This window comes from Lacerta agilis, chromosome 6 (assembly GCF_009819535.1).
Source record: "Lacerta agilis isolate rLacAgi1 chromosome 6, rLacAgi1.pri, whole genome shotgun sequence".
NCBI lineage: Eukaryota > Metazoa > Chordata > Lepidosauria > Squamata > Lacertidae > Lacerta > Lacerta agilis.
The window spans coordinates 36500022-36527736 of record NC_046317.1 but is presented as its reverse complement, the minus strand read 5'-3'; the positions used below and the strand labels follow the sequence as shown (position 1 = coordinate 36527736).

At 42.3% G+C, this 27715-nt stretch overlaps 3 protein-coding genes across 7 annotated transcripts in view; all 3 read right to left on the bottom strand.

Moving 5' to 3' along the window:
* Positions 1-284: 284 nt before the first annotated feature.
* LOC117048302 (cytochrome P450 2J2-like) lies at positions 285-10158 on the bottom strand. The gene is made up of 9 exons (XM_033151977.1): positions 9862-10158; positions 8774-8936; positions 6204-6353; positions 5336-5496; positions 4067-4243; positions 3466-3601; positions 2609-2796; positions 1542-1680; positions 285-807 (listed from the first exon to the last, which is right to left on the bottom strand). The coding sequence occupies exons 1-9, from the start codon at positions 10060-10062 to the stop codon at positions 632-634; spliced, it is 1491 nt and encodes a 496-aa protein (XP_033007868.1). The 5' UTR covers positions 10063-10158; the 3' UTR covers positions 285-631.
* Positions 10159-14009: 3851 nt separating this feature from the next.
* LOC117048301 (cytochrome P450 2J2-like) overlaps positions 14010-27715 on the bottom strand; it is a 35648-nt gene continuing 21942 nt past the window's right edge. Inside the window, exon 11 of the mRNA XM_033151973.1 lies at positions 14010-14087. The gene's annotated coding sequence lies outside the window, so the exon portion shown is untranslated. The remainder of the gene's footprint in view (positions 14088-27715) is intronic.
* Positions 14050-26991, bottom strand: LOC117048298 (cytochrome P450 2J2-like). Of its 5 annotated transcripts, none has more exons than XM_033151962.1 (10): positions 26813-26991; positions 23442-23751; positions 22513-22675; positions 21227-21376; positions 19518-19678; positions 17060-17251; positions 16387-16522; positions 15945-16132; positions 14956-15094; positions 14050-14310 (listed from the first exon to the last, which is right to left on the bottom strand). In XM_033151962.1, the coding sequence occupies exons 2-10, from the start codon at positions 23640-23642 to the stop codon at positions 14135-14137; spliced, it is 1506 nt and encodes a 501-aa protein (XP_033007853.1). In that variant the 5' UTR covers positions 23643-23751; positions 26813-26991; the 3' UTR covers positions 14050-14134. The 5 variants fall into 5 exon arrangements, with proteins under 5 accessions (XP_033007853.1, XP_033007856.1, XP_033007857.1 ...); XM_033151965.1 differs by having other exon boundaries at positions 23655-23751; positions 26813-26989; XM_033151966.1 differs by lacking the exon at positions 23442-23751 and having other exon boundaries at positions 26813-26989.

Here is a 27715-nt window from a genome sequence, read left to right as displayed (position 1 = left end):
GTCGTAAGCTCACAGATTCCTACAAACAAAGCAATGCCTTTTCTTCACCACAGCCAGGACATAAAATAATATTGAAAATAATGAGATGGTGGATAGACACACCCGCCCTGGCCAAGAAGTGGGAGGATGGAATTTGGATCCTCATCAATGTATCATTATGGTCTGCATACACACATGCCCCCAAGAATCGTGGGAAATTGAATTTACCCCTCAGAGAGCTTTCATTCCAAGTACCCATAAACCCTAGTGGTCCAATTTTTTTGACGGGGCAAATGTGCTTTGAATATGCTTTAAAGCAGAGCTTTCCAAAGCTTGTGTCACGACACATTAGTGTGTTGACTGCAGTGTTCAGGGGTGTTGCATGATATATGTCTGTATCTCTTATAAGGGGTTAGTTTAACCTCTGGTTTGCTTTTAAAACTGAATAACTGTGTCGCGAAATGATGCAGGTCTAAAAAGTGTGGAAACCTCTGCTTTAAAGGAACAGGCTGCAATCCCAACCCTGTTTACCTGGGTTAAGCCCTACTGAATTCTGGCTAAACACAATTAGGATTAAGCCATAGATCTGCTTCTACCCCATAAACTAATTCTACTTTTTTTAAAGAATGACAATGCTATAAATTGGGTCCCCTTAGCGAGAGAATGCACAAATCCGGTATGGCAGAGGAGACACGGTCAGACCTATCCTAAATTCACGGCTTAATGTCACATCCTTTGGTGCCTGGAAAGTGAACTTCTGAATTAGGGCGGTGAAGAAAATGAAGAGCTCGGTCCTTGCCAACTGCTCTCCAAGACAAGCTCTTTTTCCTAGAAGAGAGGGAGAAAGAGACTGTTTCAGTGGAGAGCTTTTGCTACAGTAAACAGCTGCACAGTTTAAAACAACACTGGCAGCACAAATACTAAAATTAAAAAATTAAAAAATTGTGTTGTTGTAAAATAAAGATAGAAATTTGTCCTCTGTACTTCCTAGTGAAGCAAATGGGAACACTGAACAAATATGATCATGGTTTTACTGAATTTGGGATAGATATATCTGAGTTACATAAGTTGATTTTTTTGCCAAAACTGCATATGAGATGAATTTCTGTTATATTTTATTAGGAATATTCCTAATATGCATATATCTTAGCTAAGGATGTGACAAACAGAGCTCAGTTCCTCGAGTTCAAGATGGAACTGGGTTTCTCTTCCTTGGGGAAACTATGAAAAAATACATCAGCTGCTGTCCACCCAATGGCTTGTGGAGCACCTCTCCCACTTATGGCACCTGAGAAAGCTCTGAAAATATCCCCTCAAAAATCCACATTGCTTACTGGGTGTGGGGGGAGGGGAAGAGTATATAAACACCATTTTGTGTAACTTCACACCTCCTCTGGTAGTCATTTTGTGACTTGCATCCACGGTACTTCCTCACAATCCCAAATGTGACCACTGGCCCCAATAGGGTGGTGACCCCAGAATACACCAGACTCCCAGCAACCAAGCCATCATCATGTAGTCTCTGTTGCAATTCCAAGGAGCCACACATCAACTTTTGTTACCTGCAGAGAATGGCAAAAACGCTTCCCTTTTCCTGAACTGACCATTCTCTAGGAAATGACCAGGATTTAACACATTGGGTGTTTCCCACTCATCCTCGTCAAAGAGTAGTGAGGTCAAGTTGGTGAGTAATAAAGTGTCCTGCCAAAGAAGAAGCAGAGAAAATGGTAGACTAAAAGTTGCAAAGAAATATTTGTGTTTTGATCTGTGCAACAACAGCAGTACTAAGCCTCCTAGATCTAAGTCTAACTCAGAAAGGATGTTTTGAATCGGATATTTTCTATGCATTATTAAGTAATTCATCGAACCGCATCCACAAAAACACAGGTAAGATTTTAAAATATATTCATAGTAGGATAGGAAACGAGAGGATGCAGATGACGCTGTGGTCTAAACCACAGTGCCTAGGGCTTGCCGATCAGAAGGTCAGCGGTTCAAATCCCTGTGACGGGGCCAGCTCCCATTGCTTTGTCTCAGCTCCTGCCAATATAGCAGTTCGAAAGCACGTCAAAGTGCAAAAAGATAGATAAGTACCACTCCGGTGGGAAGCTAAACGGCATTTACGTGTGCTGCTCTGGTTCGCCAGAAGCAGCTTAGTCATGCTGGCCACATGACCCAGAAGCTGTCTGCGGACAAACACCGGCTCCCTCGGCCTATAGAGTGAGATGAGCGCTGCAACCCCAGAGTCATCCACATCACGACCTAATGGTCAGGGGTACCATTACCTAGGATAGGAAACACAAGATGCCAGTTGTTGCAGTTTGGGTTATTAGTCATGATCATTAATAAAGAAAGTAGCTATCCATGCAAATGGTACAGACTGCAGTTTGAATCCATTTTGCCAAAAGTCTATCTAGCCATAACCCCTTCTCTCCACTCCAGATCTTGATGTGCCCAAAGAACACGCCAGACGCTGCCCATTGGCCATGCTGGCTCAAGCAGAAGGAGTTCAACAACATCTTGGGAGCACCACACTGCCTAACCCTGATTTAGAACTTTGGCATCAAGTTTTCACATCTTAGGAGAAGAGGAAAGGCATATCAGAAAGGTTTATCTTCTTAGTATTTACTTTGGGAATATGAAACCCAGCCAGTGTACAGTCCTTAGTTGTCACTCGGGGCACATTCAAAGGTATAATGTTGCTTATTCTTTGAATTTCATGAACAACAGCATTGGTATACGGCATGCTGTCCCTGTCATCCATCACTGGCTGGCGAGACTGGCCAATCACAGAATCTATTTCCGCTTGGACTTTTGCTGCAAATAAAAGAAAATCTCCTATCAACACAAGAAGAATATACTTTATCTAAGATCTGTAGGGATGGCCCATCTTTAATATTTAACAGATTTGAGCAGACAGAGAATTGATACTCCTTAAATGAATGGGTAACCAAATTTTCACTTATTGGAATCAATTTTCATTTGGACCAGTCAACAGAGTATCCTGATATTTTAGGAAAGGCACCTATCATCTGCATCAGCACAGGAGGATTTAGAAATAAACAAAAGAATATCATCTGCAAATAAAACCAATTTGTATTCAATTGAATTCTGTATGACTCCATAGATCAAGAGTACATACCGGTATGTTGTCTAATAGTGCAAGCCAAGAGTTTCACGCAAATATTGAAAAGCAAAGGTGAAAGTGGGCATCCTTGTCTAGCTCCGCTAAAGTAGCAGAAAACATGGCATTTACTTTTAGTCTAGATGTGGGCAAATTACATAATATCTTAATCCATTTTATGCATTCTAAAGGAAATACAACCACCATTAGTTTAGTACAGCCACTATATACTGTTTATATATTTTGTCAAAAACCTTTTCAGCATCTAATGATAAAATTATATATTGATGTTTGCTTTCAGTAGGCCTTTGTTATATACAACCCAAAGTAATGAAAGACAAATGAGCCAGCTACAGTTCTACCTTGAATGTCTGGATAAATGGCCATATACAGCAAACCCCAACGCAGGGTTGTAGAAGTTGTTTCCGTTCCAGCTAGAAACAGATCCAGTGCTGAATGTAGAAGGTTTTCTTCATGGAAACTGGAAGCAGAATCCTCCTTAAAACAAAAATGCACCAGGGAGTTAAGCTGCCATTAAAAACATCATCTTACTGTCAGACCCACATGTCAAGAGATCAGCAGGGGATTCAGTGACTCTAATCCTGCATCTAGGAAGGTCAAGTCAACAGTCCTGTGAATCACTGATGCTGGCATGAAGCTTGGGATTGTTCTGGTCAACAGCTGATTGCTCTCACTAAACACAGACAAGTAGTGAAATCCCAGCAGTGAACAAGTGGGGAGTTGTCTCCACACAAAATACATGACTTCATATTCATGCATACACACCCCTGCATACAGAAATTTATTTTTTTCCTGGAATAATAAACTCAATGGAAACATTGAAATGTGTTCGGCCACTATGGGCTACATGGCTATTTCTGGTTTTTAATATTGTTTCTCTGCCTTCTGCTATCATTTTTATTATCAAAGATATATCTACATTCGGTCCTTTTCATCTCTCACCTTGGCCATTTCACTTAGGTAGGCATCAATGAAGTCTCTGGGTTCAGATGGGTTCCAGTCTTTCTTGTGTTTTTCAATGATTTCTTTCACAAAGGATTTCAACTGACCCCATTTTTTAAAAAGTGTGTGATGGGGCCCCGGCAGGTGCTTCATGACAGAGGGAAAGAGATCGTACACCTGAGGAAATAAACACTAATATCACGTACGTGCAGGGAAAGCCCTCTCCAAAAACATTCATATCATGCTGCTGTCATGGGAAAGAGGCTAGCAGTAATAAAGGCTGCTGTGCTCAAAGACGGCAAACTCTCTTGGAACCAGAGCAAATATTGCACTCACCACTGCTTACGATGGCACCCCATGGCAATGTCTTCACTTCTTGGTTAGTGTATGAATTGCAGATGAAATGGCATCATGGTGCTGAGTTCTGCAAGCACACCTTCTAATGCACTGATTGACTCCCCATGAAGATTACCATCGTTTGAAAAAGGCCTTTATCAATGCCTGCTCATGTCATGAATATGTAGAGTTTCCCTTTTATGTTATGCATCTGCATGGCGTGTCAATTCACAGATTGTAACTGGGGTGTGTGTAGAATTAATCCATGTAGGTAAGGTAAAGGACTCATGGACAGTTAAGTCCACTCAAAGGCGACTATGAGGTGGTGGCGATCATCTGGCTTTTTAGATCAAGGGAGCCAGTGTTTGTCCACAGACAGCTTTCTGGGGCACGTAGCCAACATGATTAAAACCACTTCCGGTGTAACGGGTCACCATGATGGAAGCCTGAGCGTACGGAAACGCTGTTTACCTTCCCACCACAGTGGTACCTATTTATATAATTGCACTTGTATGCTTTCGAAGTGCTAGGTTGGCAGAAGCTGGGACAGAACAATGGCAGCTCACTCTATATATATCATTTGTGATGGCCTCACTCTGTTCACACACATAGAGATTTTATTCAGCCACACACGTTATTCCCTCCATTAAAAACATGATCTGTGCAGTAACACATGGTTCTGCCACCCACTTTACATTACTGAACACATCCCAAACTTTGTATCTTCAGTGCTTTTATAAACAACACTAGACAGCAAAGGAATATGGATGGAACAAGAGTCTTGAATGAATAGCACGGGGGAAACAGAAATCTGAACATGAAGAAACAGGAGGACCAAAGCAAATGATTGCACAGTCAACAAGAATGTGGGAAGGTGACTGGAGCCCAAGCAATTGTGTTGTGGTTATGCAAAAAAACTCAGAGAAGACCTACCCGAGTCCAAAAACTTCCCTGAAGAAGCAATGCCTCATCAAGCAAGTGCAGTAGCTTCTGGAAACGACTGTCATGGTAATCAAAGCGGTCCCCAAAAGTGATGGAACAGATGATATTTGAAACAGCATTATTAATCTGAAAGTGAGGGTCAAATGGCTGCCCTGGAGAGAGAGAGAAAATGGTGCAGAAGGAATTGGGGTGCTTCTAGCTTCCATATAACAAAAACAGAAGGAGAGGAAAGTGGATGGGTGTGGAAGGGGTAGAATTTGTTTTAGCCAAAGAAATCATTGCTATTAACATTATATCCTGTAATTTAACCTGGGACACCCAGGACTCTGAGGCCCATTTATATTTTCATAAGAGTATTTATATTCTCCATAGGCAAGGATTATTCTGCAGTATGGATATACTGATTCAAAGATCCACAGGCAGGACGAGGTCAGGAAACAGCATTTTTGTAACACTGGCTGTCAAAAAGGGTAAGGACCATCTCAAAGACAGTATATACCTAAATATACCAAAATGATTGCACTTCAAACCCTATTCTATTTGTGATGTTGGTTGTCAAAATCATCAAAATCTGCACACCTCCTCAGCCCAAACACTCCACCTTTGTTCTTAAGTCTGTTCTAGCTCAGTGGCCTTGAGGTTCCAGCACAGAACTTCACACTGGAACTAGAAGATCCTCTGTGGAGCTTCCTATCTACACCCCCTTCTCCATCACGGGGTCATTCCAGTCCAAGCAGAGCTACATTTGTGTGACGAAATAATGCCAAAGAGCTTCACACGCTGGCTAATGTATTTTTGATCTTGTTCATAGAAAATAGCAGTGTAAATATGCCACAGGTTTATTGATTCTGGTTCTCACCTTTCTCAGCTTCTATTGCTTCCTTTAGATAACGGCTCTCCTCCTGTATTCTTTCTTCTAAAGACCTTTTGCCCAAACCAAAGTTTCTGAGTGTTGATAAGGCAAACCGTCTTTGATGTTTCCAGCTGAGACCATTAGAGAAGACCAGCCCTAGATGGGAAAGAGTAATAAGTACGTAGAGCAAATGAGTAGATTTAGCAATCCTGTTAATTCCAAGATGGATTCCTGTCTCTTTATTCTGCTTGCCTACTTAATATGTTGGAAGGATTGCAAGGCATTTGAAAATGTGACCTGGATCTTGGCCACAGGCCCACTTGGCATGAGTTCCACCATGCTGCATCCCCACTTGGGTTCTGCTCATTTAGTCTCTATTAGCAGGCAACACAAGCCAGCTACTCTAACTTTTCCCTGACCATTTTAGGGGAAGTTGTCAATACTTAGAAAAGCTAATTTTGTAAGCTAGCAGACTGCAGTTGGGAAAGGAGGTTGGCCAGGCAGTGAGCAAGCAGAGCCCCTGCTGTACCTCCTTGTTAAACTCAAAACCTAGCTAAGGGCTGACCACAGATTTCCCGTTGTTAGCACCAACTTACAAGAGTTGGAGCATCAGTCTGCTGAGCTTGTTTAATGGGAAAAAACACATGGTTTGAGAAGAACAAATCCATAAAAGGACTGCACTCCCTGTCCACCAACCAAGGGAGCACAAGGGTGGGCAGGCTATGGCTGGGACGTCATACATGTAAGAAACTATATAATGTGCTTTCAACCTCATATCGTCCGTCCAGTTTTGGGAGATGACTCCACTGAACCATTCAGAGCTACATTGAATAAACCGGTGTTTTCCCACCTGCTTGTTGTCCTGTTTGGCCTGCAAAACTGGCAAAGCTCAGACCTATTGGTCAGTTAACAAAACTAGCTAATTTGTGCTGGCAGTTTTTATCTGGTTACTCTTAATTCTGCCATTTTTCAGTTGGCTTTGCTGCCACTGCTGCTGTTTTATTGTGTGTTTTACTGTTTGGGTAGTGTTTTTAATACCAACTTTCTTTTGTCTCATGAAACTTTGTGGGAACACTTGATAGAAAGGCAGCATATAGATTTTTAAAAAACCCTGATACAAACAGTTTTAAAAGTCATGCCGTCAATATATTTTGCTCCTTCATCTCTGGAGCCCATTGGGCCACTCTGACATTCCTTACCTGAAATTAACTAGTGGTAGATTTTAAATGGGGATCCCGCTCTACCCTCTTTGTAATTATTCACATCCTTCATTTACTCGCTATTAACATATTTCTCTTTGCTGTTTTATTTGCATAACATTTTTGCTATATGTTGTTGTTGTTGTTGTTGTTAGAATTTATATACCGCCCTATACCCGGAGGTCTATATGTTGGGCATCTGTGGACAGTGACAACTGAAAGGGACCTGCTTCCCTTCCCAATGCCCTCCCCTTCCTAAATGGACACAATCACAGGGAAGTCTCAGCTCAGTGGTTTGCAACCAGAGTGCCATGGTACCCTAGGGTGCCTTGAATTATGCTTAGTAGTGCTGCGGGCAACACTGGTCTCTGTCCCTCTTTCCTTCCCTCCCTCCTCTGATGCCCTCTAGCATCTCTGCCTCCCAAAGGCTTGTGTGGCTGTTTGTTGCAGCAGCCATGGCTACGAGCTCCGCAAGCGAATGCTCTGGGCGTGCTGGTTGTCAGGAGCTGAGGTGGCCTCGGAGCAAGGAAGCAAGTGGGTTAGGGAGCCCAGCCAGCCAGTCCTTGCTGTTGGGACAGACAAGTTCCAGGCCCCTGTGGGGCAATGTGAGGAGGCACCTCTCTTTGGCATGGAGGCAGGGGAGCTCGGAGACCAAGGGTGGCAGCAGTGGCTGCCCAGGGAACTCCCAAGGAGAGGGAAGAGGAGAGGAGGCTGAGGGAACACTCCACAAGGGAGGGTGTTCAAAAAGCTGTGAGAGGCTGCCAGCTCTGTAGGCAAAAGGGTGACATAACTGGGCTCCTGAACCCCACAGGGGTACCGTGGAAAGAATGTAGTTGGTCAAGGGAGCTGTGGACTCAAAAATGGCTGTGAAGAAGATACTACCTGCTGCTTACATGCACTGCTTAATGACAGCATGTTATTTCATCACTACTAGGGATGGGGCAGAAAGTCACCTCATGTGCAATTTAATTCAATTTTAATTCATTCTCACTGTCCGAAACAATACATTAAATAAAACATTATTCAATGTGGAAGCGTGGGAAACTGAACAACGGAAAAATGAGGAACTGAATGAAAGAAAAACTCCCATATTCCTCCATCTCCAACAATTGCAGGCCAATAATGACAAGCTGTTTGATGCACTACACAGCCAGATTCTGATTGCCACCCAACACTGAACTATGAGCTCAGTTAATCTAGTTTTGCAGGTCTACATCTATGAGAAATCTTATTAGTTTACTTTTGTTTAAAGATGCAAGAAATACAAAAGCAAATTAAGAAAACAAATAATAATCTAAAAGGATGTACAATCAGTGCATATAATTAAAAAAGCAATTTTAATCATCTAAATCATTGACCATAGTAAAGGAAACTTACCAAGTGACCCAAATACCTTATCAAGAACAGGGGATTTTGGTCGATCTACAAAATATTCTCCCTGGTGGACAAGAGCCTCTTTCACCAGGTGCAATCCATTCACAACCACAATCCTTATGTTTCCAGTCTGAAGGCCGAATATATTGCCATATTTTTCTGCAAGCTGAATGGAGACGGTAAGGTAAATAAGCTTTATTGTACTAGCCAAAGGCCATGACAAAATACTATCAAGAGAAGATGTATCAACATAACTATATAACTATATTGTAAAAAAAAAAAAACAGAGCCACTGCCTGAATTGTCAAAACTATAAAGTGCAGACTCATGTGTAGATTGGGGATTCCACACAGCATACAATATTTTCCAGTTTAGTCCACTGAATCTCCCTTACAGTTTACTGCAATTTTGTCCAGGTTCTTCTCCCTGATCTTTCTTGCCACCTGCAAAAAATGCCACATTTAAGTGTCACCGGAGCATTAGCATCACTGAGCAGCCCTAGAACCCGAATGGAGATGGAGGAATAATGCAAGAGAGGATATATCCTCTAAAATATATTATATATTAAATTGTTGGCAGACTGAAGGGAGAGTGAGAAAGAAGAATTGAGATTTTATGTGTGTGCACCTGGTGTTTCTTGAATGCCTGTATGGAAGAAGGAAACTTTGATTGCCGTCAAATATATCAGGGACATCAGAGTTGCCAAAATGGTTTCCAGGGACTGTACATGGACAGGCCCCCTCCATCCTCCACCTGCTATCTATTCACACATGCTGTTTATTTGCATGTAGTAACTGAGCCTAGTCTACCACACAGGGCTGTTGCATAGATAAAGGGGGAGTGAAGGTAGGACAATGTACAACAACACCACACACACACACACACACACACACACACACAATATTCTGCCAGCCATAGAAAGCAAAAGGCAGTTGTGGACACATATTTGTTAAAAAATAGCTGTTAGTTGGTGAGTGAGGCCAAAATCTAGCACCCCCAAATGCATTTTCTTAATTTTGTGCCCACTTGGCTGGGCACCTTATAGGGAGAAACGTCCCACACCACCCTAAAGCTGTTTCCTCTATCCTTACCTTTCGTGCCGAAATCTGAGGCTTCTTGAAATCCAAATATAGTATGTTACCCAGAAAGGGAAGAGGAGTGGGCCCTGGGGGGTAATTCCTTGGGCAAATCTGTTTCTTGTAATCAGCAAGAAGTAGAAATGTTGCCAGAAACACCAGAACAACCTGCAGGGACAAGGCCTCCCAGAGGACAGAGAGTAGCTGGAGCAGCATCTTCAAACCCTTCTGTGTGTTCTTATGTCAGAACGGACTGCTGTGTGTCGAGGGAAACTTGATTCTGCTCCAGCTCCAGCAGCCACACCTGCCCTCTTGGCTAAATTTCCTGAAATAAGGGCAAAGTTTGTATATATTATATATCACACCCACAAAGAGGCAGGAAGGAGATTGCTTAATGACTCACTGTACCGAGGGGGGCGGGGAAGAGAGTGGAGAACAGCTGCTTTCTGAATTAGAATATTTCCTTCCTGTTTTCACTTTTGTGAAACAGTAAATGATACTTTCCTTCATGACATTTCTAGGAAGGGTGTTTGAAAGATACTCGGAGTCGAGTGTGAATTTCATGCTCTTTATTCAGCTCATAGTAGTGAGGAATGCAGTTCCCCCAAAACTTTTGCTTTATATACACTATTTACACAATGGGCCCCACGTGATTGGCTAATTCAAGGATACTCCTGTATGCCAATCAGAGTGCAGATTCACTTCCACCTGGAGCTGGATTGGGTGGCTCCTGCGGACCAATCAGACTGCTGCAATCTCAATCCTATTGTTCTGGGACCAGTCAGACTGCTGCAATCTCAATCCTATTGTTCTAGGACCAATCAGCCTGCTGCAGTTTGGATCCTATTCAACACAGTACATAACAGTGTTCTGCCACTACAAATCAAAGCACTGTCCATAAAGAAATTAAAAATGTTTACTAAGGAGGATGTCTTCTGTTCCTGACACGTTTGGACCAGTGGTAGTTTCAGCAACTCTGACCGCTGCCTAAGGAGCCAGAGAAGTCAACCTGCTTGCCTTCTGTTCAGTATTGCATACGTTAGATTTTGTTTTGGCAACAAGTTGACCAGACTGACTGGGAACCAGCACCTCTCCAGATGTTTTTGGTCTCCAACTCCCAACAGACCTAGGTTGTATGGTCAGCAGTCAGGGATCTAGTACTAGATTTAGCCAGAAGCAGACCTTGTGTGTGTGTGGGGGGGGGGACTTTGTGCAATGCAAATGCATTACCAGGAGCTCTGGATTGGCTCCATCGGTGTGTTTACAGCACACCAATATCACCGTTGTGTTGCTTTCCCCCCTCCCAGTAAGCAGGAACAACTCAGCTCTTGGGAGGTGATGACTTAATGAGTAACTAACAAGGGGGAAGAAGAGTTATGATATTTCCTTCCTGTTTTCCCTTTTTAGGAACTGTAAAGGTTACTTCCTTTCCGGACATTTCTAAGAAGGCGTTTCTGGCAGTGCAAGTCAAAGCACTTTCAATAAACAAATTTGGAGGATGACTTCTGTTCCTGACACCTTTGGACCAGTGGTGATTTCAACAGCTATAACCTCTGGCTAAGGAGGCCAGATGAGTCAACCTGCTTGCCTTCTGTTCAATATTGCATAGATTACATTTTGTTTCGGCAATAGAATGACTAGATCTGAGACTAGCAACCAGTACCTCTCCAGCTGTTTTTGGTTTCCAACTCCCAGCAGCCCCAGCCAGTATGGCCAATAGACAGGGATGATGGGAGAAGGAACATCCAGAGCACCAGAGCCCTTTAATACTAGATAGTTTTAGCAAGTAGCAGACCATGTGGAAGAAGAGAAATGGTGCAATGCAAACACATTGCCAGGAGCTCTGGATTGGCTCTATCAGTGTGTTTACAGCACATCAACATTACTGCAGTGTTGATTTTTTCCCCTCCCAGTAAGCAGCAGAAACTGAGCTCTTGGGAGGTCCAGTGAGTGCTAACATACCATCTAGTACTAGTCTTAGCCAAGCCATGATCTCTTAGCCTTGGTAAAGGGACCCCAGACCATTAGGTCCAGTAATGGACGACTCTGGGGTTGTGGCACTCATCTCGCTTTACTGGCCAAGGGAGCTGGCGTACAGCTTCTGGGTCATGTGGCCAGCATGACTAAGCCGCTTCTGGTGAACCAGAGCAGTGCATGGAAACGCCGTTCAGCTTCCCGCCGGAGCAGTACCTATTTATCTACTTGCACTGTGTGCTTTTGAACTGCTAGGTTGGCAGGAGCAGGGACTGAGCAACGGGAGCTCACCCCATCACAGGGATTCAAGCCGCCGACCTTCTGATCGGCAACCCTTGGCTCTGTGGTTTAACCCACAGCGCCACCCGCGTCCCAATACTTAAAAACTTAAATACTAAAACTTATGATAATCAGGTGGACAGGTGGAATTGTGTCGGTGGAGCTGAATGGCAAGGAAACCCTTGTTACTGCCCCAGTGCACATGGATGAGCAATGGCTTCAAGCTACAACAGCATGGACTTCTGCAGGGGGAGGTGAAAGAACCCAGTTGCTAAAATGTTGCTGTGGAAACCAGAGGCTCCCACCTTTGGGGGCTCAGGGGTACTTCTGAAACTATTGTGGGGACCAGGAAATATCTATTTCACAGAAGAAATAATAGTGATGCTATTGCATTATTTGAGAGATTTCTATGAACACCTTCTCCCCAAACCCCCATGTAACAATACATGCACACTTGGTGACACCCACCATCCAACAGAGGGGGGAGGAAACTGATGCAGTGTGGGACAAATACCTGGGTGTCAAATATCAGCTGTGTAGTACTTTCAAAGATAATTCTGTCACAGAAGCATAGATTGATTTATAAGGCAATTTCCCCCACAAAACCTCCCAGTCTCTATCACCGAGCGAAAGCTGGATATTTTGTTCCCAGCACAACTTCTAACCAGCAGGTCCACCTACAGTGGCATCCAATATTTTAGAAAGAACTGAAAGTAAGCCTTTATTATTATTCAATAATATTTGTTCAAAGGCCTTAAGACTCAGTGTTTTTTCTTCCAAAGAACACCACAGCAGAGATTGGTTCAGGCCAAACACACATCTAGCCCAAGACTCTCTAAGAACTGCAGGCACAATATCCCCAGGAAACTTCTGCTTGAACGTTTACGACTGGACACAATAGTACTGATGGAATGGGAGCATGTATCTTCTGAGTGACATTCTCATCTGCCCCTGCCCCTTTGAACGTCAGCAATACCGTATGTGCTCCCTGACAGCCAAATTGAGACTTTTAACTATTTTCATGGAAATCACTTTGCAGACTCAGTTTTCACCTTGTTATCCACCATGTTTATTAAAGAACAAAATTGTTTTTGGAAAATAATATAACCTAGGGAATATTCATTGTCCACCATCCAACTCAAGAGTTGTATGCTTAACCCACCAATTTTAGTACATTTATAAGCACATTTTAACTCTGCCTTGGGGTTTGGGCCAACAATACGGAGCAGAGATAATCTCAGGGTCATGGGTTTGAGCCCAACATTGTGTGAAAGATAGGGGGTTGACCATATTCCCCAGTGTTAAGTTGTTGAGCTTTTTTGGGGGTTGTTGTTTAATTTAAGATGGGGATCTATAAATTGTTGTTGTTTTAAAAAAATGACCCCTACTTTTCTCAGACATTCTGCCAATTCAGCAAAAATCTGCCCAGACGCCATTTTGCAGCCCAATTCCTGGATGTGTCAAGGAAAACCCAGATATATGGCAGCCCTAGATTATCCTTGGGGTCCCTTGCAACTCTATAATTCTATGAGTCTTTGATTCTATGAATTGGTTATGTAACAAAAAAATTAAAGCAACATTTTCTATTTTTATAAACATAGGCAGGAATTCCATTAGAGCAAGCAATGCCTTTTCTTCACTACAACCAGGACATAATAATATTGAAAATAGTGGGATGGGGGATAGACCGCCTGACCAAGAAGTGGAAGGATAGAATATGGATCATCACCAATGAAGCATTATGATTTGCATACATACACGCCCCCGAGAATCATGGGAAATGTAGTTTACCCCTCAGAGAGCTACAGTTCCCAGCATCCTTTAATTGTAGTTGCCTGAATTCCTTGATGGGGGACATGTGTGTTGAATGTGCTTTTTTTTTAAAGGCACAGGCTGCAATCCCAACCCTACTTAACTGGGTTAAACCCTAATCAATTCTGGCTAAACATAATTAGGATTAAGCCACAGGTGTGTTTCTGCCCCACAAACTAATCCGACTTTTTAAAGAAATGGCAATGCTATAAGATAGGTCCCCTTAGCGAGAGAATGCACATATTCGGTATGGCAGGGGAGACAATGCCAAACCCATCCTATATTCACGGCTTAATGTCTCATTCTTTGGAGCCTGGAAAGTGAACTTCTGAATTAGGGCAGTGAAGAAAAGAAAGAGCTCGGTCCTCGCCAACTGCTCTCCAAGACAAGATCGCTTTCCTAGAAGAGAAGGAGAAAGAGACTGTTTCAGTGGAGAGCTTTTGCTACAGAAAACAGCTGCACAGTTTAAAACAACACTGAGGGAACTAATACTTTAAAAAAGTATGCTGTTGCAAAATAAAGATAGAAATCAGTCCTCTGTACTTCCTAGTGAAGCAAATGGGAACACTGAACAAATCTGATCATGGTTTTCGAGAATTTGGAATAGATACAGTTCAGTTAACATAGATTTCTCTCATATGTAGCTTTGGAGAAAATTTCAATTATATTTTATTAGGAATCTCCCTAATATGCATATAGCTTAGCTAAGGTGTGGCAAACAGAGTTAGTTGCTCAAGTTCCAGGTGGAAGTAGGTTTCTGTTGTATGGTAGCTGAGAAAGGTCCCAGTAAATATTCCCTTAAAAAAATCAAAACTGCTTACTGGGTGGAGTGGGGAGAGTATATCAACACCATTTCATGTAACATCCCACCTCCTATGGCATCCATTTTGTAACATGCACACAGAGCGCTTCCTCAAAATCCCAAATGTGACCACTGGCCCCAATAGGGTGGTGACCCCAGCAATACACCAGACACTCAGCAACCAAATCACTATCATATTGTCATTGTTGCAGTTCTGATGAGCAGCCGATGAACTTTTTTACCTGCAGAGAATGGCAAGAACGCTTCCCTTTTCGTGAACTGATCATTTTCCAGGAAATGGCCAGGATTAAACTCATTGGGTGTTTCCCACTCATCCTTGTCAAACAGCACACTGGTCAAATTGGCAAGCATTATGGTTCCCTGTCAAAGGAGAAGCAGAGAAGAAAGTAGATAAAAATTGCAAGGCACTTTCGAGTATTCTCTTTGAAATTATAGCAGTACTAAGCCTCTATCCTCTGACAGAGCAAGGATATGTTCTGAATGCAATATTTACTTCCCATTATTAAGTAATTCATCCAAAGAAGTCCCACAAAAGCACAGTTCCAATATTTTAAAAGACATTCAAAGTCAGGTTGGCAATCAATATGGTTTCCTCTCAAAGAAAAAGAAGAGAAGGCAGTAGATTAAACTGGCAGAGAACTCTTTGTGCATTTATCTGTGCAACTATCTACAGCTGTACTGAGCCTCCTAGATAAAAGTCCAACTCTGTCCGCGAAATCAGATATGATATGGTTTCAATGAGAGACATCCTATGCATTATTAAGTAATTCATTGAACCACAACTCATGAAAACACAGGCTCCTCTATACATTTTGCCAGAATGTTTATATTTAGGATTAGAAACACTGATGCCAGCTGTTGTAGTTTTGAGTGGTTAGTAATGGTCATTTTAAAAAGAAAGAAAAGAAATATACTAGCTATCCATTCAAAAGTTCCAGACTATGGTTGGAATCCCTTTTTGCAAGGGGATTGGAAAGAGCCCAAAGGCTATCCAGCCCAAATCCCTCCCTTCACTCCAAATCTTGAGGTGACCCAAGAAAGCCATTCTTGCCTATTGGTTATGGTGGCTCAAGCTGGTAAGAGTTGGACTTGAACAACATCTGGAGGACCTCATGTTGGCCAACCCTCATTTGGAACTCTGGCTTCAAGTTTTTGCATCTTTAAGGAAGAGGAAAGGAAGATAAGAATGGTATAGCATCTTAATACTTACTTTGGGAATATGAAACCCAGCCAGTGTAGTGTCCTTAGTTGTAACCCGGGGCACATTCGAAGGCACAATGTTGCTTATTCTTTGAATTTCATGAACAACCGCATTGGTATACGGCATGTTGTCCCTGTCAGCCATTGCTGGCTGGCGAGACTGGCCAATCACAGAATCTATTTCCACTTGGACTTTTGCTGCAAATAAAAGAAAATCTGCTGGGTATCCACTAGATGGTGACAAGGGATAGACCCTCCTGAGTAGTGGCATCTCATTTGTGAAATTCCCTTCAACTGAAAAAGCACACAGGACTTTCACTAGTCAAGTTTCAGCAATGACTTAATAAGACATCTTTCTTTCATTGAGGGGAAGGTGTGTTTTCTGACGAGTTCACCTGAAGCTATAGTATTCTGAGTGTAATGAAAGGCAAATGAGCCAACTACAGTTCTACCTTGAATGTCTGGATAAATGGCCATGTACAGCAAAGCCCAGCGCAGGGTTGTAGAAGTTGTTTCTGTTCCAGCAAAAAACAGATCCAGTGTTGATTGTAGGAGGCTTTCTTCATGGAAACTGGAAGGGGCTTCCTCCTTAAAGCAAAAATGCACCAGGGAGTTAAGCTGTCATTAAAAACACCATCCTACTGTCGACCCCACATGTCAAGAGATCAGCAGGGGATTCAGTGACTCTAATCCTGCATCTAGGAAGGCCAACAGTCCTGTGAATCACTGGTGCTGGCATGATGTTTGGGATTGTTCTGCTTAAGGACGCCAAAGCCCTATAGAGAGGGTATTAAAACACCTGAATCCTTTGGTCATGAGATGCCTTCACTTCAGAGATTCTTTTGGTCATGTCAGCTGTTTGCTCTCAAACACCACAGACAAGTGGTGAAATCCCAGCAGTGAACAAGTGGGGAGTTGTCTGCACACAAAATACATGACTTCATATTCATGCATAAGCACCTGTGCATGCAGAAATATATTTTGTCTGGAATAATAAACTTAATGGAAACAACATGGTCAGCCACTAAGGGCCATTCAGACAAGCCACATGACTAGTTCTGGTTTTTAATATTGTTTTTCTGCCTTCTACTACTGTTTTATTATTAAAGATACATACTTTTTGACCTTTTCATCTCTCACCTTGGCCATTTCATTTAGGTAGGCATCAATGAAGTCTCTGGGTTCAGATGGGTTCCAGTCTTTCTTGTGTTTTTCAATGATTTCTCTCACAAAGGATTTCAACTGACCCCATTTTTTAAAAAGTGTGTGATGGGGCCCTGGCAAGTGCTTCATGACAGTAGGAAATGCATCGTACAGCTGAGGAAACAAACACTAATATCACATATGTGAGGGGAAAACCCTCTCAAAAAACATTCACACCATGTTGTTGTCATGGGAAAGGAGCTAGCAGTAATAAAGGCTGCTGTGCACAGGCTCAAAGATGGCAGACTCTCTTGGAACCAGAGCAAATATTGCACTCAGCACTGTTTACGATGCTACACCATGGCAATGTCTTCACTTCTTGGTTATAAAGTACAGATTGCAAATCAAATGCCATCATTGTGGTTAGTTCTACAAGCACAACTTGTAATTCACTGATGGACTTCCCATGAAGATGATTACCATTTTGAAAATGGCATGTGCCAATTGCCTGCTGATGTCCCTTTGATGATGCCCATCTGCATGGGGTTTCCATTCACAGATTAGAACAGGTTTGTATAGGGTCAAGCCACACTTTGTTCACATACACAGAGATTTTATTCAATCACATATGTGACACCCCTCCTGTTAGTAATTTCATTTTCTCATTGCTGTTGGATCTCGTGATCCACTGCTTACATTCAATAGTGATAGGAGTGTGGGAACAGAACTCAGACACTGTTCTTATATTCTATGTGCTTTTATATTTTTTCTCTTTGTTCTCTGCTTTCGGACAGAGGAGACGTGTGTGAAGCTGCTGCTCACACTCAGCCATGTTTGTTGTTTTGATCTTCTGTAAATAAAGAAGCTTTCGCGATGCCAAATACCTACAGTCTCGCTTCTTTGCTGATACTTTGCTAATGCTAATAGGGTGCCCACAGCTACACTGGATGTGGGTCACTGGACATCTGCGTACCAGGAACGGATGTACGCATACCTCCAGCTACTTAAAAACACAAACTCTGCTGGCTTCCGCTTCCGGCACGGACTGGTATGGTCGGAATTCCATCTGCTCCCGACCTCCATGGGGAATTTTGAGGCTGTTTTGGGAGTATGCAGCCTCCCAACCTTCCCAGGCATGTGGGAAGGGCAGCTCGCCCACGGTGCTCCAAAACCTGCTCTGACCCTTCGGGAAAATGGGCAGGGGAGTCAGGGCAGATAGCCCCCCTGAGGTTCGGCACTCCTGCGACCGGCCTGTCCGTCCGGGATTCCCAACGCTAAGAAATATAAATTAGTGAGTCGCCTTGGGCATGCTTCAAACGAAAGAGGAGAAAGTATTTTGCTAAAGAATCCAGCCACTGTTTGAAAAGAAGAGGATGAGAATTTACGACTGTATCGGTATGTGAAATATGTGAAATGGGACAGAAGGGGGGGGAGGAGCCCTGGACTATGTGATTGTATGATTTTATATTGGGCAAATACCCCCCAGAAGACCCAACGTTTATATAACAAGTGAGATTTGAAAGATTGAAAAACTGAGTATGGAGGAGAATATATGAACTATAATCTATAAATGTGTGAAGTATGAAATGAATCCCTTGGACATTGACGGACTTTAATTGGAAGAATTTGGTTGACTGCCAAGAAATGACGCAGTTAGAATTATGCCCGGACTGCAACGTGAGATCGTAGGAGGGACAAGGCTGCATTTTCTTTTCTTTTTACGTGACGATTTATAAGTGAGATGGCTAACCTCCAAAGATTTATAACCTGGTGCAGATCGGGACTTTTAAAAGTGGAAAATATATGAAATATAACAAAGAAGAAAATGGCGACTGTACAAATACGACTTTTGGATTTCAACCAGCAAAGCGAAAGAAGGAATGTGGAGTACAGACTTAAAATCACACAGTGATACTGCTTGTTTGGACTTATCTTACTTGTTGGATATATCAGCGGCTGTGAAAACACTGGAAGAGAAAGCAAAGCAATAATTTATGATAATAGAGCCTCCGGAATTTGAAGCATGGGAAGCCTTAAATAAAATTTAAAGTAATAATTTGGACAATTTGGAACCTTTTTTGTTGTTTTATAATTGGAGAAATAATTTGGAATGTAATTTGGAATGTTTCATATGATATTGTTTTATTGGAAACCACAATAAATATGATTTGTAAAAAAATAAAAAAATAAAAACACAAACTCTGCTGTAATACACAATTCTGCAACCCACATTACAATACTAAAGTCTTTAGTGCCTTGATAAAGAATGCTAGACAAAGGAATATGGATGAGTCAAGACACTTGAATGAATAGTAGGGAGAAAACAGAAATCAGAACATGAACAAACAGGAGGACCCAAAGCAAATGATTGCACAGACAGCAAGAATGTGGGAATGTGTCTGGAATCAAAGCAATTCTGTTGAACTCAAAGAAAACCTACCATACTCCAAAAACTTCCCTGAAGTTGGCTAGCCTCATCAAACAGGTGCAATAAATTATGGAAACGGCTGTCATGGTAATCAAAGCGGTCCCCAAAAGTGATGGAACAGATGATATTTGAAACAGCATTATTAATCTGAAAGTGAGGGTCAAATGGCTGCCCTGGAGAGAGAGAGAAAATGGTGCAGAAGGAATTGGGGTGCTTCTAGCTTCCATATAACAAAAAAAGGAGGGGAAAGTGGTTGGATGTTGATGAGGCAGGATTTGTTTTAGCCGAAGAAATCATTTCATATTAACATTATATCTTGTAATTTAACCTGGGACACCCAGGACTCTGAAGTCCATTTATATTTATTCTCCATAGACAATGATTATTGCGTGGACAGGCGGAGTCCCCCCAACCCCCAGGGGACCCCCTAAGCAGAATAATGTCACAAGACAACGTGTTATGGGATTAACATTGGCCACAACTTTATTAAGATTCAGATGTAGGGAGACCTTGGCTCAGGTATTGGGCGTTTTTCCTACCCAGCCCCCAGCCGGGGATCTGGGCAACGTCAGGGTTATCCAGAATGTGTGGGGATTGGACTGGCTCTGGAGAACATATGTTCAAGCAGAGAGCCTGCCCCCCGTTTGCCACCACTGGTGGGAGAGAGCAATGACAACCTCTCGGCATATGGCCAAAGCCTCCCCCAATACCCCCTTAATGGGGAACCCTGTTATCACTGCCGCACTGGGGGAGTGGAGCCACCACCCCACGCCCCCCCCCTCCATTTAGGAAGATGACTAAAGGATTCCGCCCAAGGCCTGAAACCACCAAAGTTGTGACGAATTGCTACGGGAAAGGCAAAACCTGCCAATGCAGGGAAATTCCTTTCTGGCCCTTCAACAGCGGCCTTGACATAGCAGCGCCTGCGTACCTGTGAAGAAGAGGTTAACCTGCAAAATAAGCGTTAATTGAGGGAGTGGAGGGTGGGAGAAGCTCTGGAGCCAACTGCTGCTTCCCAGGTAAGCTACACCCTCTATTGTGTGGGCTGGGTAGTCCCTCCCCATACCTGGCCAATCCCTTAGCAACGCCTCCCCCAGGTGGGATTGGATGGTTAACTGGGGTAGGTGGAGACCCCAGATATCCCTTCTGGGGGAGGGCACAGCCAGCCAAACTTCCAGGTGTCGCCCGGGAATTCAGGGGGGCTGCGCGCAACCACGCAAACATCCATAGACAATGATTATTCTGCAGTGTGTTGATATTGATCTGAGAGGCAGGAGGTCAGGAAAGGGCATTTTTGTAACAATGGCTGTCAAAAAGGATAAGGACCGTCCCCATCAGAGACAGTATAGAGACACACTGATATACCAAAACTATTGCACTTCAAACCCTACTCTATTTGCGACGTTGGTTGTCAAAATTATCAAAAATCTGCAGATATCCTCAAAACCCAACCTTTGCTCTTATTCTGTTCTTGTTCAGGGGCTTTTAGCTCCCATGGCAGGTTCCAACACAGAGCTTCACACTAGAACTTCTATGTAAAAATCTGCAGATAACCTCAACCCAACCTTTGTTCTTAAGTCTGTTCTAGTTCAGGGGTTTTGAGGTTCCAGCACAGAGCTTCACACTAGAACTAGAAGAGCCTCTGTGGAGCTTCCTATCAACACCCCCTTCGTCATCACGGGGTCATTCCAGTCCAAGCAGAGCTCAGCTCTGGTTCTCACCTTTCTCAGCTTCTATTGCTTCGTTTAAGTAACGGCTCTCCTCCTGTATTCTTTCTTCTAAAGACCTTTTGCCCAAACCAAAGTTTCTGAGTGTTGATAAGGCAAATCGTCTTTGTTGTTTCCAGATGAGACCATTAGAGAAGACCAGCCCTAGATGGGAAAGAGTAATAAGTATGTAGAGCAACTGAGTAGATTTAGCAATCCTGTTAATTCCAAGATGGACTCCTCTCTGCTTTGCATTATTCTGCTTGGCTGCTCTTGACATGTTGGAAAGACTGCAAGGCATTAGAAACTAGCTAATTTATGCTGGTGGCTTTTATCTGGTTGCTCTGAATTCTGCCATTTTTCCGTTGGCTTTGCTGTTACTGCTCTTTCATTGATGCTTTTTGTGTGTTTCACTGTTTGGGTAGAATTTTTAATACTAATTTTATTTTGTCCTGTGAAACACTGTGGGAACTCCTGATAGAAAAGTAGCACTAAAAATACTGACAGGTAAAGAAGTCATGCAGTTAATATATTTTGTACCTTCTTCTCCTTAGGCCACTCAGGCATTTCTTTCCTGGAATTAACTGGTGGTAGATTTAAAATGGGGTTCCCACTCTAGCCCCTTCTATAATTATTCATACCCTTCCTTTCCTTGTGGTTAATAGATTTCATTTTTTTTGTTTCATTTGCATAACTCTTTTCTTAGGTTGGCTTGTGAACTGTAGTCCTTTTTCCAGGAAATTAGTCTATAAGCAGACAAATAACTATGAAGAAGATGCTACCTGTTCCTTTCATGCTTAAGCACTAAATATTATTCCATCTCTACTAGTGATGGGACTGAAATTCAGTTCAGCTTGCATTTAAATGCAGTCTTGCTTCAGTCTCACTTCCTGAAACAATGCACAAACTGGAGTGTTACTGATGTGTAAGTGTTGCAAACTGAAGAATGGAAAAATGAAGAACCGATTGAAAGAAAAACTGACAGATTCCTCCATCCATAATAATGCCAGGTTCTTATTTACAGGCTGTTTATCTTCAGTTGCCACCCAAAACTGAACAGTGAGTTCAGTTAATGTAAACAGTTTAGTAGGTATACTTTTATGACACAGCTTAATACTACTGGTTTAAAGATGCAATAAATGAAAATGAAGATTAAGGAAAGATCTAACAATGAGTCCTGAATATTTAAACTTGGGGAATAATCTAAAAGGTTCCCCAATCAATGCAGACCATTAAAAATAAAAAAATAAAAAGGAAATTTTTAATTATCTAAATAATTAACAACATTAACAGAAACTCACCAGATGACCCAAACATTTCCTGGGTACCAGGACTATTTGGTCGATCTACAAAGTTTTCACCCTGGTGGACAAGAGCCTCTTTCACCAGATGCAATCCATTCACAACCACAAACCTCATGCTTCCAATCTGAAGACTGTAGATATTGCCGTATTTTTCTATAAGCTGAATAGAGATTGAGGAAGAATGCAAGAAATGATTTATCCTCTCTATATATTAATTTGTCTGCTTGGCGATTCTTGAATGCCTATATGGAAGAAGGAAACTTTGGTTGTCATCAGATATACAACTGAGATGCCGAAAGGGTTTGCAGAGACTGAACATGGACAGGCCCCCTCCAAACTGTACCTGCAGTCCATTGACAAGAGCTGCTGCTTATGTGCATGTGCTGTAGTAACTTAGCCTAGTCTACCACACAGAGTTGTTGCAAAGATAAAAGTGGGGAAGGTAGAACAAGGAACAACAAAACATACAAACACAAAAAAATACTCTGCCAACCACAGTAAGCGAAAGGCAGTTGTAGACCCAGATTTGTTACAAATAACTGTAGCATAAAATAGATACTCAAAGTTCAGAGGCAAAACACTTCTGGATACCATATTCTGGGAAGAAACAAAAAGAAAGGCATTTTTTCTTGGTGCACCACACATAGGCTTCTCACAGACATCAGGCTTACCTCTCTCAGAATCAGGATGCTAAACCTGGAAGCATCTCAACCTGATTCTCCAGCCAGGGTCTTACACTCCTTTCCAGTGCAACGTAGGGGCATATTTTGGTAGTATGGCACCCTGAGAGTGAGCAAAATCTGGCACACATAAATGGATATTCACAATGATCAATCCTCTCAATTTTGTGCCCACTTGCACCACCCAAAATATGGCACAGCAGTGTTGGATTTAACTCATGCCATAGGTTTCTCCTTCATCCTTACCTTTAGAAGTGAAATGTGAGGCTTCTTGAAATCCACATGTAGCATGTTACCCAGCAAGGGAAGAAGCATGGGCCCTGGGGGGAAATTCCTTGGGCGAATCTTTTCCTTGTAATCAGCAAGAAATAGAAATGTAGCCAGAAACACCAGAATGACCTGCAGGGACAAGGCCTCCCAGAGGACAGAAAGCAGCTGGAGCAGCATCTTCAAACCCACCTAGGTGTTCCTTTTGCAGATTGGTCTGCTGTCTGTTGAGGGAAACCCGAATCTGATCCCACTAGAGCAGCCACACCTGTGTTGTTGGCTAATGCGCCTGTAGGAAATGAGAGCAAAGTCTGCATATATTGTTGTACATCGTGCCCATAAAGAGGCAGGAAATGACCTAATGAATGATTCCACCAAGCAGGAAAAAGAGAATGGGGAAGAGCGGTAATCTGAATTAGCATATTTCCTTCCTATTTTCACTTCTTTGGAACAGTAAAGGTTAAATTCCTTCATGACATTTTCAAGAAGGGTTTTCTCTCAGTGCAAATCAAAACACTGTCAATAAAGAAGATAAAAACTTACACTAAGAAGGATGTCTTCTGTTCCCGAGAGGTTTGGATCAGGGGTAGCTTCAGCAACTCTGACCTCTGGCTAAGGAGGCCAGAGGAGTCGGCCTGCTTGCCTTCTGTTCAATATTGCAAAGGTTATATTTTGTTTTGGCAACAGACTGACTAGGTCTGGGACTGGGAACCAGCACCTCTCCTGATATTTTTGGTCTCCAACTCCCAGCAGCCACAACCCTTATGGCCAGCAGTCAGGGATGATGGGCGAGGGGTCATCCTGAGGGCCAGAGCCCTCTAGTACTAGACAGTTTTAACCAGCAGCAGACCATGTAGAAGGGAAGAAATTGATGCAATGCAAATGCATTGTCAGGAGCCCTAGATTGGCTCCATCACTGCGGTGTTGCTTCTCTCCCTCTCATAAGCAGCAGCAACTCAGCTCTTGTGAGGTTCATTGAGCACTACCATATCATGTACTACTAGTCTTAGCCAGGGCTTTTTTTCCAGCCAGAACTCACCAGAACTCAGTTCCGGCACCTTTCACGTGGGACCCATTGCCACGAAGGGAGGTGTTGATGGTGAGTTCTGGCACTTCCTTTTCTAGAAAAATAGCACTGGTCTTAATTTTGGTCCTGCATCTTTAATACAAGAATGTACATACTTATAATCATCAGATGGACATGTGGAATGGTGCCTATCATGGAGTTGAGGGGCAAGGAGCCCTTAATTGTTATGCCCCTAGGTGTCTTGGTATGCAATGCAGGTGAGAAGTGGAGGACAAATGGCTGCAAGCTACAAAAGCATGGACTTCTGCTGGGAGAGGTCACCCAGTCACTAAAATGTTGTTGTGGAAACCAGAGGCTCTAATCTGTTTGGGCCCAGAGGCACTTCTGAAACTATTGAGGGCACCACAAAATATCCAGTTCACAGAAGAAATAATAGTGAAGCTCAGAAATACTCCTTCCCAGAACAAAGCAAACCACGTACACCCATGCAAATCAAATAAACCAGACCCTACAAGCTTTAATAATAATAATAATAATAATAATAATAATAATAATAATCAGGAAATCCCCACTTCCAACCAAACAACATCAGAGGCTTGTCCAGGAACTTTGTTGGAGGCCCCATATGTCAATTAACTTCAGGTGCATTGTTTATATAAGCTGTAAACCATATACATTGATAGATCCTTTAAATTTTGAATCGTCTGTTGCCAAAGGGTTGATGGTTATGATTGTGTGAACATGTTGTCAAGGGGATTTTTAATATACTTTCCTGATCAGTTAGTTCCAAGGAGGAAATTAAATCTTTTGATTATACAAGAAAAGTAAAACTTCTTTTTAAACATATACAGTAGATCTTCATTGAGTCTTTACATTTTATCAAATTGAGGTCATTACTCAACCATAAGATATTACTACAAATAAACAAACTACCAAAAAAGATAATCAGAATCCAGATCACAGCATGGTAAGATACGAAACACGACAACAGAGTTAATATAAACAAAAGCAGCATTTGAATATTTAGTTGTCTTCCTCTTCTGTTACCTTCTTGCAAAATTTCTCGAAAACAATTTAAATATTTCCCTTTGGGTGTCAGGATATCTACACCAATTTATATATTGTTGAAAGTATCCAGCTATGCCCTGTCCATCTTTATGCTCAAACAAAAGGAAACACAATGGCCACAATTTGATCTCTTTTCTGTCTTCCCCACCACCACCACCACCACCACCAATACCAATACCTATGGCTTATGAGGGAGTTTCTCCTGGAAGGCTATATGCTAGAATATATCATACTAATAATTCAGTTCAGTTCAGGTGCAATTGTTCCAAACTTTCGTTATTTCCACCTAGTCACAAGGTGAACAGTAAGAACATTGTTCTTTAAAACCCGATTTGAATTGTGACAGGTTCAGTAGTGCCAAGCTTGGGGTAAGGAGTACATCCTGTTGCATTATTCTAGAAATTTTTATAAACACCTTCTCCCCCAAAGCATTGGACGTCCCATACAATTCCACAAATATTTTCATAGAAATCACTTTACAAATTCAGTTTTCACCTTTTTATTGACTTTGTTTATTAAATCACAACAGAAATGCATTTGAAAAACAATAAAACCTACAGAATATTCATCGTCCACAATCCAGCTCAGAGTTGTATGCTTAACCCACCAATATAACTATATGTATAAGCACATTTAAACACTGCCTTGAGAGTGGGGCCAATAATACAGAACAGCAAGAACTGGTTATGTAACAAGGGAAAGTGCTTGTATGTTTATTAAGGTGCATTGATGCAGCTAACATATTAAGCTCTTTGCAAGATCACAATGAAGACGATGTGCCTTGTAACACTTTCTAATTTTGTAAACATAGGCAGGAATTCCATTAGAGCTAGATCTTGAGTTGTGAGCACACCCTTTTCTATAAATAAACCATTGCCTTTTTTTCCACCGCAGCCAGAACAAGCTTGCGTTCTGTCAGGCTCAGACCCAGAAGCTCCTAGGTATCCACAGTTGTTGTTTTCAATTGATTTTCATTGACATTTTCTCAGAAAAAATAAGAAATACATAACAACAAACAAAACATGTATAACAAAACTTGGCTACGAACTTAGTCCTGGTAGTACTGGCTGACGCATATAAGACAAGAAGAGGTAAGGTGTAGAAACAGCAATCTGGAAAAGCAAGATCTAAAGATCAAAAAGTGTTTAGGTATAACACGAGGGCATAATGGACACTGAAGATCTGTGGGGAGGACTGCTACCTGTTGTCAGGAAACAAAGTCAACAGATGGAAATCCTGCAGCAACATGACTTACCAGCTGCTCTCTTCAGTGACGGGAAAACCGTTAGAGTTGCACAGGAAGACCTGTTCAGTAGGCTCTTTAGAAGAGAGCCAGAGGAAGCGCACAGTGTCTTGGGGCCCTGGCCTTGATTGTGACATTCCTTTAAAAAGGGTGAAAGCAAGCTATTTGTTCCCACTCCTAAGAGCGGGGAGAGAGAAACAAGCAAGACCTTTATTCCTGTGTTGAGCCAATGAGCAAACTGCAACGTTTTGGACACAAGCTGATAGGAACGTCCCAGGGTCCTAAAGACCTTCTGATTTCTGCTTTTCGGTCCCACTTCTTGTCTTGCTGTTCACTTTTCATAGCAGCTGGAAAGCATCTGACACAGGTATTCCCTTGAAGCTATTTTGTGCAAATAGTGTGCTAGTGGGTGGCAAAAGCAAAGTGTTCTGCTAAAGTTCAGGCACTCAAAGATCCCTATAGAGCAAATTCTAAGCACAATGAACACACCTCTACTCAGATGTAATTCTCATTATGTTTAATTGGGCTTTGTCTCAGGTAAATCAGGATTATAGTAGTCAGGGTAGATTAAGAACAGTTGAAGCATTATAACTGTACTACATAGTGCTGCTCCATTGTTCTCCCCCCCCTTCCTCCCAATCAAATGAAACTTCCCTGCCTGGTTACTCAGAAGTAAGTCCCAATGCATTGAGTGAGGCAGACTCTCAGGTAATGTGTATAGGCTTACAGGCTCCATCTTAAGGGTGGGTGGGTTCACTTAAAGTCTGTTTTAGATATGTGCTTTTGCTGCTGCATCCCTATGATGCTTGGTGTCATTCTTGGTTTTTTATTGTTTACTTTTGTTTTTAGGATTTACATAACCACCAATGCAATATTTACAAATTACTGGGGGCTAGGTGGAAATGCTGAACAATA